The 16416-nt window shown below is 40.3% G+C and overlaps 2 protein-coding genes across 2 annotated transcripts in view; both read right to left on the reverse strand.

Annotated features, from left to right (window-relative positions):
- Positions 1-748, reverse strand: part of mkrn4 (makorin, ring finger protein, 4) — a 14807-nt gene extending 14059 nt beyond the window's left edge. The window contains exon 1 of the mRNA XM_088408753.1: positions 590-748. Coding sequence (XP_088264879.1) covers positions 590-630 — 41 coding nt within the window. The 5' untranslated portion in view covers positions 631-748. The remainder of the gene's footprint in view (positions 1-589) is intronic.
- Positions 749-881: 133 nt separating this feature from the next.
- Positions 882-16140, reverse strand: ppardb (peroxisome proliferator-activated receptor delta b). Its single transcript, XM_088408751.1, has 8 exons — positions 15737-16140; positions 12059-12424; positions 11826-11977; positions 11596-11734; positions 5274-5476; positions 2606-2812; positions 2280-2523; positions 882-2221 (listed from the first exon to the last, which is right to left on the reverse strand). The coding sequence occupies exons 2-8, from the start codon at positions 12363-12365 to the stop codon at positions 1974-1976; spliced, it is 1500 nt and encodes a 499-aa protein (XP_088264877.1). The 5' UTR covers positions 12366-12424; positions 15737-16140; the 3' UTR covers positions 882-1973.
- Positions 16141-16416: the final 276 nt, after the last annotated feature.

The raw sequence follows: 16416 nt of genomic DNA on the forward strand, positions 1-16416 counted from the left end.
GTTAATAAACGTGCCAAAAAAGTAACAAAACACAAATGATCACTTTCTCCGTAACGTACATTCAAAGTCCACGTTTTACCAAGTACTTTGGATGGGCTTTGTAATCTTAGAAATACGTGTTCCTGCGTCCCAAAGTAAGAAAATCCATCATATGGCAGTAAGCGACAAAAAAAAAAAAACACGTCAACACAATCGCGAGCTAGCTTTGCCCATCAAGGTCTTCTCTTCATACACGGCGTGTACACAAATTCAAGGTCTTCTCTTTATACACGGCGTGTACACAGATCAGTTCCTCCATGATTGTTTACTAGCCAACAGACACCCAAGATTCAAAAGTTTGTCCTCAGGCCAACATTTAGCTTTTCTTGCGCCGCCAAAGAATGCTGAGCGTGAACTTTAGGGGCAGATTCGCGACAAGCCAAACGTTGCCATTGTATATCGAATAGAATTCAAGTTCCAGCTGAACTTTCGCTTGCGTCTTTTGCACACGCCACATGGAAGATTTCCTTTAACGGATATTTGCTCGGAATTGTCGTAAAGCAGAGGGTCCCTGATGCCGCAATGACTTTTCTCTATTTTGTCTTCTTACCAACATATACTGCTACTCCGGGCAGAATGCGATCGCTCCATGTTTACGGCCACCCTACGTGCTTGAGGTCTTGCTGCAGTTTGCAAACCGCCCTGCGGCCACCTCCTATTTCATTAGTCGGCGGCCGCTCTCTCTTCGCCAATCAACGGGGCGACGAGCCAATAGAAACTGTGACGTCTACCTCTGATCGTCACTGTTCTCAATTTCAACCATGCACTGTGTATGACTACCTTTTATCTCTAAAAATAATCATCATCAGAAATCAACATTAAAAATAACTTTACACGATGGGTAAACTGTTCTAGTAGTTTATGAAAGATGTCATTTCTCTGGTTAACATTTTGCGATCATTTCAAGTCGTTGGGTCAACATTTTTGGCACATTTTAGACAGGCAGAGGTAGATTACAATATTTTCCGGTGCAATTTTTTTTTAATCTGACATTTCAGTCACACTTTGTTCACTACCTTGACCACTACTGAAACATGTTATAGCCATTAAAAATAAGGCAGAGAATGACAAGTGCTGTGACGATACAGCGGAATATTATCATACAAGAGGTAGATTGGATGATTGTGGTTGGTCTAAAAAAAAAAACATTTGTAAAAGACTTTAAAAAACTAACTGTACAAGCCGAAGGTGTGTAGAATAAGCCTGCAGTGCTGTTTTTTTTTTTTTTTATAACATGTGCATGTTACTGTATCAAAGGAAAAGTTGTGTAAAAGGAAAAGTTGTGTAAAGTTAATGGCATATTTGGGTTATCCATTCAGGAAGTAAAGAAACATAAGTCAAATACATACGACAAAGTGATGATTCATGTTTGACAAATATAATCAACAATTACAAATAATTTGACATAATTATAAAAAAAAAAAAATCGTAACTATTCGCAATGTAACCAAAACAGTATGTGTCCCTTGCACTTGCGCGGGTCATATGCATATATGTGTATTGCATATGGCTCGATGGCTTGGCTGTCCACACTAATGGATATTCTATTGCACAGGAACCTGCGCCAAGTGAGGTCCACATGAGCTAAAGTCAGGGGAGGGGTCCACTAACTGAAGAGACATGTAATCAAAAAGCAACATGCGTTTTTGTCACCTTTGTCTGATTACGATACCCAACACACTGGTTAGAACACGACTTTCCCAGTGTATGTGTAACATGAAATGCTTCCCTTAGAAAGCGGGGAGCAGCTTTGATAAGAAAACACAACGTTGTCTTATATGTTGTGACCTGAAGGGATGTGGGACCTATTCTAGGTGCGCACGCAGACAGTATGCTGATGTGCAGGCACGACCTCACTTGGGACAGTGTTTAACTGAACACAGAGTATTGTTGAAATGTGTATTCAGTCTGTAACAATATTGCTCTGATCGGTTTTAATACATGTCTTTGTAGATTTCCTGTAGAAGAGGGTGGAGCGAGGTTTCAGACTCTGTCTTTTTGATCTTCTGCACAAGCTGAGCATTCTCTGTGACCAGCTGGCGCAGGTCAGCCATCTTCTGCAGCAGCTTGGGAAAGAGGTAGACTGAGTCCGAGTGGTTCGCCTGCAGGTGTAGGTCCAGGGCCTGCAGGATGTTGTCCTGGCTCTGCTCCACCTGCTTCACATTCATCAAGCCGGGGCGATCTGGAGAGACAGACGCGTCAGTCGCGGTTGAGCGAGCAAAGAGATGCTTCCCTAGTACCTCCACACAGGATGATGGCAGCTACAAAGAGGGCAAGATCACTGTCATCCAGCTCCAGAGCGTTGAACTTGACCGCAAATTCAAACTTGGGTTCCATGATCTCACTGAAGGGCTTTCTAAGGCTGCGCAAAAACTCCCTGGTCACAAAGCCTTTACCATTGGCCACGAGGAGTCCATCTTTGTTCATCAGAGATGGCAACATTGCAAAAATGGCTTCGTGCACGCCGTACTTCAGCAACGTCACCTACAGCAATGGACACGCCTACAAATGAATGAGGTTCTTCCTCAACAGCAATATATCGGCATAGCACTAAGAGGAGACTGACCTGGTCATTCAGGAAGAGGTCAACAAACCCAGGAATGCTCTTGGCAAACTCTGTGAGCTCACGCACAGTCTCCACCGTAGTGCACTGGCAGCGGTAGAACACGTGCACACCGATCTCCTTGGTCAGGGGCGCGCCTGGAAGCAACTGGCTCCACACTAAACCACTTTCAGCCTTCCAGAGCGTGTCTACGTCGTAGATGACAAATGGCTGACATCGAGACAAGAGAGAAAGTATCAAACCTTGAAGCTTCAATGCCCTAAAATTTGCAGTTTGGGATTCCACTAAACCAGTGGGCGGAAAATTACCATATTTTCCACACCATAAGATGCACCGGATGATAAGGTGCACCCTCAACCAACCACCTATTTTAAAACTGTTCTCATATATAAAATGCACCAAATTGTTAAGCGCATTGAATAGAAGCTACAGTACTGGGTGAGATTGTGTTGCATACATTCACTAGATCGAGCTACGTTAAAAGGGAATTTCAATAAAACAATCTGTTAAGTCAGTCAACATTTCAATCAGAAATTAAGAAAACGATGTGTAGAAACTACTATCGGACGATCGATGCAAAGACAAATCCAGTTTAAAAGAACATAATTACTGTTCAATAAATAAACGTACATTTTTAATCAAATTGCAACCCAAAACCTTTTAATATACTGTTTTGTTGATTGAAAAAACAGTTTCTGGATTTATTTTATAAAAATGCGCTTACTTTTACAAAAAGCTGTGGTTTTTGCGCCTTGCCCTCATATTAACTGCTTCCAAATTGAAGCATTAATAGCCTATCAAAATTTCAAACAGGGTGTTATACATATTTTAATTGTTAAAAATACATTTATAACTGAGATGCAGAGGTAAAAATGGAAGAATTTACACGAGGATTAAGTAATTTTTATGCCCCCCCCCCCCCCCCCCCCAAATGAAAGCTCGCGGTTTATGCGCTGTATAAGGCGCACCGTCAGCTTCAGAGAAAATTTAAGGCTTTTAGGTGCGCCTTATAGTGCGGAAAATACGGTACAACCCTGTGTTCAAACCATCTTTGGTGTAGAAACTGTTATCATGCATGACATCACCATTTCAACTATCAAAATGTCTTTGCTCTTGTGACTTGTCTTTTATGTTATAAATTATATTTATTTTCTTCCACAACTAAACTCGTTTTTCCAACTAAGAAAGTGCAGGAGAGTGTTTTATTGCATCCAACTTACTGTATGGGGCTTGATAACTTCGGCATTGCTCATACAGTATGAAAATAATGTTAAAATATTACTTCAAACATTGCTGGCATGAAGGTTTTATCATGGTATCAGTCTGGATTAGGGCTGGGCAATATTTCCAAAAAATAAAATCTCTATTTATTTGATCAATTAGCATTTATTTAGGACCATAGGTGTCAAACTCCAGTCCTCGAGGGCCGGTGTCCTGCAGGTTTTCCAGTTGTCTATCCTTAACACACCTGATTCAAATGATTTGCTCATAAGCAAGCTCTGCAGGATCTTGAAAATGATCCTAATCTTTTGAATCAGGTGTGTTTGAGAGAGCATTGGAGTGCAACACCTGTGTTTTGGACACTTACAATTTTATTAGAAATATTAAACCATACACACATTTATTGATAGGTTTTATTGATTCAAAAATAAATGTTGTGCAAACTGTTCAGACAACACTAGTGTTTACTAATTAGAAATATGTCTCATAAACATCCAGTTAGTGCGTAACAGGCTTAACCCCTGGGGGAGATTTTGACCCAACTGGGGCTTTTTGATTGATATGAAAGGGAAAACACTAAAAAAATACTAAAAATACTAAAAAAAAAATACACTAGGAGACTAAAATATTGCATAGGCTGTCAAAGCATGATGAATTTCAATATACCACGCTGCAGTCTCTTCAAGGGAGGTCTAGAGGTACACTCTATAGGTGTCAAATTTAGCCCATGCTGGGCTCATTTACTGTCTATCAAAATTGGAAATATTGTCAATTTTGGATATATTGAAAACCTGACGTTTTAATATGCATTTTCCCCGATTTTTGCATTAATCCTTTCAACGGCAAATTTTTGTGTTGACACCCCAAAACCACTGGGTGTCCCTAGCGGCCCACTTATGACATTTGCAAGCCTTTCAATGACTTCGATGAATGGCTGAGCCTGGACCCCCATAATACAAAAGACTTCAAAAGTCATAATACTCTACTAATGACATAATAAATATTCCAATTTCAATTTGATAATGAGGGTTGAAAGTAAATATATATTTATATTTGATATGATGAGCCCTTGGCCAGGTTACACATACAGCCTAAGGCCAGGCTAGTGAAAAAGACACTCAGAGGTTAAACGCCACAAGTAGTTAGTACAGTAATAACTGTAAACATTGTCTTGTAAGCCATCTATCCTGCATTCTTCGATCAAAAAAATTGATTTATTGCCCAGCCCTAGTCTGTAATATATTACAATTTATTCAGTGATCACCCTTTTGAGTACTTTCCCAAAAATATTTGACCTTGGTGGGAAATCTGTTTATAAAAGTCACAAAAATGGCGGTTAGAACAGCATCACAGAATAAAATGTTTTCCAGTTTTGCCCACTCTACTACAAACTGCAGCATGTTCAGGAGCTTAAAACAAAAACAAAGAAACAAAAGAAAAACAGAATTACTGATGTGCTGCTTGTCTTTCCCGTTAGGATACTGCGGGCCCTCTTCTTGGTCATACTGAGATTCTTCAAGTAGGCTGTGTTAACTTGTTTGGCCAAGGTCTTCAAGTCAGAGCCTCCTGGTTTGCCAAGGTTTGACTCCTCTGCAAGCAGGCCTGCCACCAGTTTCTTCCTCTCTGCCTCAGGCATGCGGCCATATCTGATCGCTGAGCAAAGAATAAGACACACATTTTTTGTTGGTGTTGTTGAATGTTTAGGAACTGAAGACATTAATGGTTGAAGCTTTCTCGAATTCTTTGCACATTCTTGCTTGATGTTCAACTTCAACTGTTCAACAGTTGTCAATGTCATTATTTACACCATCATGTGCCACACATTTTTGATAGGTATGGACTGCAGGTAAGTCAATCTATTACCCACACTCATTTACTATGAAGACACACTGTTGTAACATTCGAATTTATGTGGATGGGCTTTGTCTTGCTGACATAAGTTCATGAAAAAGATGTTGCATGGAGAGCAGCATTTGTTTCGCCAAAACCACATATACAGTGTTCCCTCATTTTTCACGGTTGATGGGAACCAAAAACCCCCCTCGCGCAACTGAAATACGCAAAGTAGGAAGAAGCAAGGTTTACACTTGAAATTGTAATTTGCAGTATAACTCGAAATCATATTTGTAGCCAAGAAATTTTTAACAACAGGGGATTTTCATTATGCCAAATCTATCTCTCGGACATATACATAAATAAAAACCATGTTGTGCAATCTACAATCTGACTGAAGTTAAAAATAAAACCATCCAACATTCAAAAAAAGAAAAAAGAAAGAAATTGACAAATGTACAATAAGCATTTGTTTTCATACTTACATCATTTTCTTGCATAATGTCTTTCACTTTGCTTCATCCAGTTTTCATCTTTATGACTTTTACCCTATCTACAAGTGTTACGCTTGGTTTAAGCCTGACGTATTTGCGAGCTCCACGCGTCAAATGACGTTATTTGGGCAACAACACCCATCCACGGTCCGAGTCCACGGCAACACATTTTCCGCGACGCGCATTTTAAGGAATTTCTTTATGACCGGAAAACATGGCGGATGAACTATTATTGAAGTTCGTCAGTACAAACACCTTTATGATTCGTCTGAAAAGGAATACGTGTGATCTATACACTGTGGACCCTTGGGTTTCGGCGTCCCTGGACTAAAGTTTCTTTCACGGTACGATGTGGAATAATGAGTTTTTTCATCCCCTCGTTAAGGCATTTATCCCGCTTTACAATTAACATCAACTGTCATGACCTGTGGGGTTGCTTGTGTTTAGTTGTTTTGCCTCCCTCTTGGGGGATTTTTAGGTAATTGCTCTTACTTTCTGTTGGTGTCAAACTGCATCTGCTGCAACGCGTCACTAGCATGCTGGTCTTCTATTGGTCAGATGATTTATATGGAACCGAACCTGGATATAATCAAGAAATATGAAGAAAGCTAAGGTAGCCTAGCCTAGGTTACCCTTACTAGGGAATATAGCCATAACAAGCGTCACTCAAAGGTAAATAAATCCATCTTTTTTTTTTTTTTATTTATGATGTTATTTAATTGTGTGAATGTATATTATATATAAACAGCACTTACTATACTATTTTGATAACCAATTTCTAATATGTATATGGGGGCTGCACGATTTTGGCCAAAATAATAATCACGATTATTTTGGTCAATATTGCGATCACTATTAATCACGACTATTCATCATGTTTGGTCAAACATGTCTATTTTTTGCACTTTATTTAAACAAACAGTATATATAAAAGGTAGCTTCAAGATTTGATACTGAAAAATAATAATAAACTGAAATAAAGTAAATAATAATTATGGCAAAAACTTTGCACCTAGGGCAAAACAGCTAAATTAGTTGCTGAGTGCAAACCAATGAAATATATGAAGCCTACTTAGAACCAAGCACATACTACAACCGACCTGTAACAAACCCCTCAACAGTCTTAAAGTTTTTTTTGCAAGAAAAAAAAAAGTTTGTTTTTTTTTTTGCAAAAAAAAAAACAGTACAAAAGTACCAGAATCACTCGAATTGAGTATGGACTTAGCAGTCAAAATGTCATTTAGCAGTCAAAATGTCATTTTTGGTCATTTCACCCAATTTATTCCAATTTTTGCCAACACTCTCACAGTGGTGCTGATGAGAGGCTGCTTAAAGTACTGCAATCACTCAAAGTGAGTATGGAGAGATTGGATTTTTCAAGATGGGTTTCAATTGACAGCTAGTGCAGTATATTATGGGCTGAGAAAAGCGGAGAATTTTAGCATGCAAACATACGGGAAACATTGTCATCTAAAGCCATGTTTTTCAACAACTGTGCCAGTGCCGCGAGATATTGTCAGGTGTGCCGTGGGAAATTATCCAATCTGTGTGCTTGTGCGGTCTAGCGCCTGTCAGCGTACTCATGTAGTTCGCTCGCTCTACTCCACTGCCCTCTCCTCGCGCGATTAAAAAAAAAAGCGGACCAAAACGCTCCGCAGTCTAAATTTAAGGCATTGACCATGCCGCGGTGATCAAAAGGTTGGGAAAAACTGATCTAAAGGCTCTTAAAGTGGGATTGAAACTTGCCATGCATTTTGCAGCACTTGCTACCTGCTGCTTTCCTCGCAGTCGGCCAATATTCTCCCATACAGGTAAATGGACTCTACAGCATACAAACGACACTGTAAGATTCAAATGATCGAAATTCTTCCAAGCGTTTTTTTTTTTCCCCAGGATGCTCACCTTTTGTGTGCGCAATCGCCAGAAGTTTTTTACGTATTCAATGTAGAACTCCTCCGCCAAATTTTCTGCCCAAAGCTTAATGTGCAGCTCAAAGTGCTTGATTTGACATATACTGTCCAGGACAGTAATCCCTCGCTGTATCGCGGTTCACCTTTCATGGGTTCGCTGCTTCACGGATTTTTTACAGCGTGTTTTTTTTTTTTTTACAGTGTGTGTGTTTTTTTTTTTACATTGTGCTCTGAATCCTGATTGGCTCCGGGGCTTTACTGTTGTCTCGAAATAAAATAGTGACGCTGTACTGTATTGGTTTTTCACTTGTCAATTTATTACAAAAGGCAAGAGGATCCAAAAGCTTGCTTTCGTCTCTCCTGTAACTGCCGTGTGCGAACATGCTAGTAAGCACATTGATTGACACCTTGGTCTCTGGGAGCCGATCACGTGACTCGTGTGCCGAGACCAAACGCACACACGTCTGTGTGCCGACATAGAGAGCAACTGAGAAATGCACAGCTTTGGAAATCTGACTTTTACCTAGATTTCTTTTGTAATAAATTGAAATTTCAAGTGTATTGTTATGATATAAGAGGCTTCGCTTAAATTCGATGTCCGGGCATATCAGTTTATTAAAATCTTCTTGCTCAGAAAAAGAAAGAGCTAAACAATTACTCATAACTATGTGCGGATTCAGGACGAAGAGGCATAGCTGGGACTGTGAAATACGCGAGTGACAATGTTTCCAACTTTGTCTTACTAAATTAAAATGATTGTTTTAAACAAATTTGGGGCTTTAAAACAGGTTTTGATATATGGTTTTATTCTATAGTTTAGTATTGCATTGTAAAATAATAAAAAAAAATAAAGCTGGCTTATTCACAGATTTCATTTTACGCATGTTATTTTTGGAACGTAATCCCCACGATAAACGAGGGATTACTGTACTACGTAGCCGTCTTTTTAAATGTTAATATCGCCGATTATCATCTTAAATAATCGTAGCAGCCAATATCACGATCACGATTAAAATTCTAATGTATATAAAATGTTGGATGTTTTTACCTGGGGTTTTACATGCATTAGCTAATTAACATAGGACAAAACATTTGAACCATCATTACCAACAAAGTGTTTATCACCAAGTTTCGAGATGGACTTTTATAAATGAGAAAATATTACTTTTGCAAAAAGTGTTTGAAGCAACTAAAATTCATATTGTGAAAGAGGCTGCTTCTACAATTCTACAATGGTAAAAAAGTTAAATAAAGATGTTGGTATCATTGCAAACACAGACATTTATTTTGAAGTATTAACATTCGTACTACCATACACAATACACATCTAAGCATTGATTAAGCAGATAGAAGAACATGCTGATGAACTTTTCATCTGCTTTCGTCGAAGTGGCCATGCCGTCAACATCCTCATGACATAAAATAATAATAAAGCACAAAATAACAAAACCTGTGTGTGCCTTCTACCAGGAGACATTTCATCTTCGTTTGTTTATTTTCTCCCAAATCTCATCTCGCGCATTGTTTCGCTAGCTTAACCGGCTTACTCAGAATTTAAAGGTTCAGATGGTGTAACCCGATTCAAAATGGGCCCAATACCCCTTCCCAATGGCTAGCGACGAACTCCAACATTCCGACGTGTTTCGCCACACCAGGCTGCCGATGCACGACGAGGTCAGACAGCCGATTTCGGATTGGTGTGTAAAGGACCTAAGTGAAAGGCTCCAGAATGAACGGCTCAAAGTCCCTTCAATATGCAAGGGTGCATTAACTTATGAACGGCGGTGAATGGCAATATACATTTAACGCAAATAAGCATTTACAGCACTGCCTGAGCCTAAACTCATAAGCATATGTGTAAACACAATTGCGCATTACATTACATTAAAATGTACACCCAAAAAAATGAACATTTGTGAAAATGTGTTATTTATTAGCGTTTTACCACCTGATATGTGGAAAGCTATCGTTTTAATCTAGATATTTACATATACCGTAAATTCCGGACTATAAACCGCTACTTTTTTCCCAAACTTTCAACCCTGCGGCTTATTCAGTGATGCGGCCAATTTATGTAATTTTTCTAACGGCGGCTAGGGGCGCTCGAGTAGAAAAGGTAAGATTAAGACCAGTGGAATATATGCGTCGAGGAAGACTGCAACTTCCTGTCTTGTGCATAAATTAAATTAGCGTGAACATACCCTCCTCATGGAAAATGCAAAAAGAAAGGCATATGACGCAGGACAAACTCCATTCCAGCTGTGATTCCTGGGGGCACAACGAAGTATTTGCAGCTGCTTGACATTAGTGTGAATCGTGCATTTAAAGTGGCGCTCCGTGTTGAATGGGAGAATTGGATGACTAGCGGCGAGAAATCTTTCACTAAAACTGGCCGGCATGCGAAAGGCAACTTTTTCACAAGTCTGCCAGTGGATCCTGACAGCGTGGGGCAGCGTCAAAAAAATCACCATCACCAACGGGTTCCGAAAAGCCGGTCTGCTGCGTGACGGAGAGGAGGGCACAGTGACAGCGAGAGAGAGGCTGAGGGAGTTTGTGACGACGTCTATACGACACTGTTTCATTCCGACACTGAGGAAGATGACTTCGATGGCTTCAGTTCAGAGGAGGAAGATGAAGACGGCTTACCGTGATTTTTACCAGAATGTTCTTTTACCAGACCTGTTTTACCAGACCTGTTATACTGTGTTGCTCGCGTGTTGCTACCATGTTGCTAGCGTGTTGCTACCATGTTGCTACTGTTTTACTGCCCTGTCACAGGCACCGTTTGGGAAGAAACTTATATTATTATTGTTAAGTTATATTATTAAAACTTTGAAAACTCTCTCTGTGTACCGTCTTTCTTTGTAAATATGTTTACATGTTTTAATGTGGGCACATGCGGCTTATATGCAGGTGCGGCTTATGTACAAAATCGTTTTTTCCTCTAAAATGTAGTTGGTTGCGGCTTATAATCAGGTGCGCTTTATAGTCCGGAAATTACGGTAACTATAGTTTATTATTCACGCATATTTTCTTTTGATTTGGTTTAAAAACAACTATACATTTGATCATCAACCGATATAAAATGCTTACTTCAGGGGTCCCCAACCTTTTTAGCACCACGGACTGGTCAACGCTTGAGATTTGTACTGTGGAACGGGGGGTGCTTCTCGATTATATTTTGCAAAGCCCCCCGAGGAAAGAGAAAACATTTTGCGCCCCCTCCCCGACGATTATTATCTATTATTATCTCTAAAAAAAAAGTATACCGAAAACTGTATCCTTCTTAACATTGAGCAATACAGCAATACAAAAAAAAAAACCTTTCAATAACTTTTTTACAGAATTTATACAGGGTAATTACAAGTATTTGTGACATACATATTACAACTACACTTCACATGGCAAAAACAAACCCTTTTCCCTGGGGTCGTCCGCGTCCCCCCCTGGCATCGCCGCGCACCCTCCCACCGAGTGGGGCCCGCCCCACCACTTGAGAAACACTGAAATGAACTAAATTGTTTTTCTCACTCACCATCATGAGACATTCCCAAAGAAAGGCACTTCTGGAAACGACAATATTGGCACTTGTTGCGATTCTTCTTCTGAATTTTGCAGGAACGCTCGCACCGCTCATATTCCAATTTCATGCGCACAGTTCGTCTGAAAAAGCCCTGTGTGGGGAAAGAACATAAGAAATTCACACTTAAGCGTGCTTTGGGATCTGAAAGTCAGACACACACACACACACACAAGTGGCGTTACCTTACAACCCTCACAGGCATGTACACCGTAGTGGAAGCCTGACGCCTTGTCCCCACAGACCTTACATTCAACGCTGATACCAGAGGTGGCGCTGTCTTCACGGCCCAAACGCAGCTGTTCCGACAGCGATGGCGACGTCGTGTGTGAAAGGTCTGCTTCGGCAAAGGCATCAATAAATAGTACAGCAATGAAGATCCACGAAAAAACCAACAAGGGTTAACGGGAAATCTTACCAGTGTAGCTTGATGCGGCACTGCTGTGATTGTTTTCTTCATCTGCACTCTCTCTTCTCTCCAACTCACCTCTCTGACCAGACACATCCTCCAGCTCCTCCTTGACCTCAGCATCACTCTCAGTATCTTTGGGTTTAACCGAGTCCGCATGTTCTGATGCACTTACATCTCTGCAGCCATTTGAGCCCTTTGATTCCACCTGGGGTAACGGGCACTTGACATCAGCCACATCCTTGGGTGATGCTGGCTGGCGGTAGCCGTTGACCCTGCTGTGCTGCTCGGGAGAGGGTTGCTGTAAGGCCTCCATGACTCCTTTTGAAGCGCGCTCGGCGGCCCTCACTGCTGTCACGTCGCCATGATGGCCCACTAGTTGAAAGGTTAATTGTGAATTGAATGCAGATAGTTGGCCAAACATAAATATTACAGGCTTCATTCATTAACTCAAAATTCCTGGCATTATTACTTCATCTTAAATGTTGATAAATTTTAAGTAATGTTTCCCAATTAAATGAATGAAAACACAATTAGTCTGTTCCAACCCAGTCTCATTTTTATCCAAGAAAAAGTTGCTGTCTGGTTTGACAATATTGTTGTGCTTTTTTGACTCGCAGAAAAGACTTCTAACTATATGGAAATAGGTTATGTATCCCTAGACCCTTTCACTCTCATTGGGACAATGCGTCCCCGCGGTTTTGAAAAAACGTCAGTGGATAATAGGAATGGTAGAAATAAAATGAAATGGCATCCCAGCGGTTCATGACACACCTACCTACAGATTCTACTGGCAATTAGCAACATTTCCATACACAACAGGCCAGTGCTGGGCCCATTGTCAACAAGGTAGCTTGTGTTGTCAATTAACCATCTAGTACTGCAGAAATATGTTAAAATTATGTGCTACACTGTATATGAGTGGTGTTGTAGATTACACTGATTACAATGTGTGATAGGTGATCATTTAAACTTCTCTGACATGTTTTTGAACAAGTATCATGGTCTACGGCAGGGGGGTCAAACTCTTTTTTTTCGTGGGCCGTTTTGTTGCTACAACTTTCCTCATTGAGCCGATATTATGGGGAAACCAAATCCATTATATATCGTCTTGTAGTATTATTAGTGTACACAACAAATTGATGGCTTGGTTTTGAAATCAAAAGTCAAGGGTAAGAGGTTGTTGAACTTTTAACCCTTGTGCAAACACTTTGCAAACTCTACACATTTTCCTGATTTTGAAAATGCTTCTAAAGCTGTAATAATGAGTTATTTACGAATATTTTTTTTTCCTTCAACCACTCAAATCGTTCTGTAGCATCAGTTCTAGCCATACATATGTAGGTTAAATTTGTTAACACCCACAAAATATCGAAAATAGGTATGGTCTGTCTTTATAGCCAGTGAAGTGATAATGACACATTAACACATAGCCATTAACTGGTCTCTACCACCACCTACTGTCTTGCGGCGAAACACAAGTCAACAATTTTTTTTCGGTTTGCTGACATAGATTGACCGCCGCTCGCCGGAATGTTGCAAAAATCGGAACACAATCAATGCATCTCAAAAATTGTTATTATAATGGTATTATATGGTCCAAATTTTGATCAATTATTTTTGTACAAAAAAAATCTCACATGTCCAACTGCAATCACATAGAAAGGTCAGAATTGTTGCATTTTGAAATTTTACATGTTTTAATCAATTGCTGGAAATTTCAGCTTCTTAGTGTTTTTTCCCATTGAGTCATTTATATCATAAAAAAAAAAATCAAAGGAATTTCCATAATATGTAATGCCACAAGGGTTAAGTGACTGTAAAAAAAACAAAAATATTACAAAATCTCTACGTTATTATACATGACAAGTTTAAATTTTGAAACTGAATCTGCAAAGGTCATGGAAATTTTCATGACTTGCTTTCGCGGGCCACATAAAATGATGTGGCGGGCCAGATTTAGCACCTCGGCCTTGAGTTTGAGACCTGTGGTCTACGGTATATACAGTCCTAATGATATTTCTTGGTGGAAATGGAAGTGGGAATTTACTAATAATATATGTCATATATGTTTTCTGCATGGCTTTTGACACCTTGCAGAGTGTTGACGTTGATTTTATTTGATTTATTTTACTTGATTTTACTGTTTTATTGTGTTTATTGCGTTTTATTTTTCCAGTACAGCACTTTGGAAAACTTGTGTTTGTTAAAATTGTGCCATATACATAAAGTGGACTGGATTGAATTGGACACCCCCCCCCCCCCCCCCCCAAAAAAAAAAAAGAACAAAAAAAAAAAGGAAAAACAAAGCCACAAGATGACTCGTGAGTGGGAAGTTCACTCTGTCCCTCTGCTATCATCAAACCTTGTGAACGTTTGTCTGGAGCCATCTGCATTGCTGTTTGCTTGGCTTTCATGCAAGGGCGCACCGTGTACACGGGGACATGGTGCATGCACTGTGTACACACTGAGCTGTTGTGTTGATCGCAGGAGGAGGGTAGGTTTGGGGTCTTTCGTGGTGGCCCTCGAGTGGAAGAAACCTAAGTAACGAAGCCTCGCCTCTTTTTCATAACACCAATAAGAAAACAACCTCAACCTTGCCTTTGTGAACTGATTTGTTCACAACAAAAAGTGATTTTACGAAGTGGAAATGTTGCGTTAGCGACCAAACGCAATCGCCCGCTATTGTTAAATATAAGAAAAATCGGTTGCCGATTTGAGTTCTAATCAATACATTACTAACCCCTGGTGGAAATTTTGACTCAACTCGAGCTTTTGGTGTGTTTGATGTGTTATATCAAAGAAAAAGCATACAAACTACACTCGGGAGGCTAAAATATTGCATATGATGTATGCCATACATCGTCAAAACATGACAACTTTCAATAAGCCACGCTGCCGTCCCTTCTAAATGCTTTCAAACAGGAAAGCGAGAGGCACGCCCTATAGGTGTCAAATTTAGCCCCTGTCGGGCTCATTTGCTGTCATTCAAAATTGGAAATATTGGCAATTTTGGATAAATTGAAAACCTGATTTTTTACCATGCATTTTCCCCTGATTTTTGCAATAATCCTTTCAACGGCAACTCGCAAATGGGCGCAATAGAAATGTTTGTGTTGACACCTCAAAACCATCGAGTGGCACAAGCGGCCAACTTAGGATGTTTGCAAGCCCTTGTGACTTCGAGGATTGGCTTAGCCTGGACTCCCATATTGCAAAAGTCTTCAAGCCATAATACTCTACATACATAATAAACATTCCTATTACAATTTCATAAACATACAGCATACTTACTTTTACTATGATCGCATTTTTACATATGTGTGAATGTGCGTGTATAGAGCTGATGTCACTGAACATTTTGAGTGGTTGAAAGTAAATATATAGTTATATTTGACGATGTTATGAGACTTCCAAAGTCAGCCCAAGTTGGGTGATAAAACGGCCAGGATTGTGAAAAATCCCCGGATTTAACTTAAAAAGTTTTCAGCATTTGAACAGTCAAATGATTAAAAGTAGTCCACCACTTTACTACTTAAGTCGGCGTGTTGAGCTCCGTTGAAGACTTCACCTCGATATGCTAGCGCAGCTAGTTAGCTTCTAACCTTGATAGGCACAAGTGTGTTAGCGTGGCTGACCCAGTTTCCCATGGGTGCCCTCAAACGCCGACCTGCCAGCACCACTTACCTCTCTGTTAAGTGCTGCTGATTCAATGGCCGTCTGCGCGGCGACAATCCGCAGCGGGGCTGTACAGCGGGCGCTTGTGGAAAACAGTGTCTTCGAGCGCCTGGGATAGCGATCGATCGCCTCGGTTGTTGACAAGTTGTTTGAAGCCGCAACAAGAGTTACTAGCTGCGCGAGCTAACGTCACACGGCCAGCGCAAAGCTCAACGATGACTCGGGCCTTCCGTCATCATTCGGAAAGCGCCCATGTTGACTCGACACGGAGGGTCCGAAAGGCGAAGAAAAACACACCCGCGCCTTAACGGGCAACCATTTCACCGGTGTGAGTCGGCCAAGTCGGTCGAAAATCTCCCGATCACTATCTCTCTCCTTGTTGTTCGCAGCTTCGCCTCGCTTCACCCACTCGTGTCTACGTACCGCCCACCACGTGACGTCACATGTTAGGACCGTTGCCTGCAAATAATAACAACAATCTCATTGTAAAGATGTCATGATTATCTGGAATGACTGACTGTACACATTTGTGTTCTTTTTTTTTTAATTTGTTGAGTTGACAAGGAATCATTGTCAATTGTTAAAAAGATATGTCTTTTTTTTTTTTTTACAACAATTTTCCAAAATTGACAGAATGCACTTCCTCGAAGAAATGTGTCCAGATATTCAGTCTGTTTTAACCCTTTCAT

Source organism: Hippichthys cyanospilos, chromosome 2 (assembly GCF_059441005.1).
Source record: "Hippichthys cyanospilos isolate Australia breed blue-spotted pipefish chromosome 2, RoL_Hcya_1.0, whole genome shotgun sequence".
Lineage (NCBI taxonomy): Eukaryota > Metazoa > Chordata > Actinopteri > Syngnathiformes > Syngnathidae > Hippichthys > Hippichthys cyanospilos.

Excerpts from the sequence above, each read along its gene's own strand:
- ppardb (XM_088408751.1), bottom strand. The coding sequence starts at position 12,365 with ATGGAGGCCTTACAGCAACCCTCTCCCGAGCAGCACAGCAGGGTCAAC. Across the intron at positions 5,477-11,595 it reads TTTGGGAATGTCTCATGATG|CGATCAGATATGGCCGCATG; the intron begins GTGAGTGAGAAA and ends TTCTTTGCTCAG. Across the intron at positions 2,813-5,273 it reads GAAAGACAAGCAGCACATCA|CCATTTGTCATCTACGACGT; the intron begins GTAATTCTGTTT and ends TCTCGATGTCAG.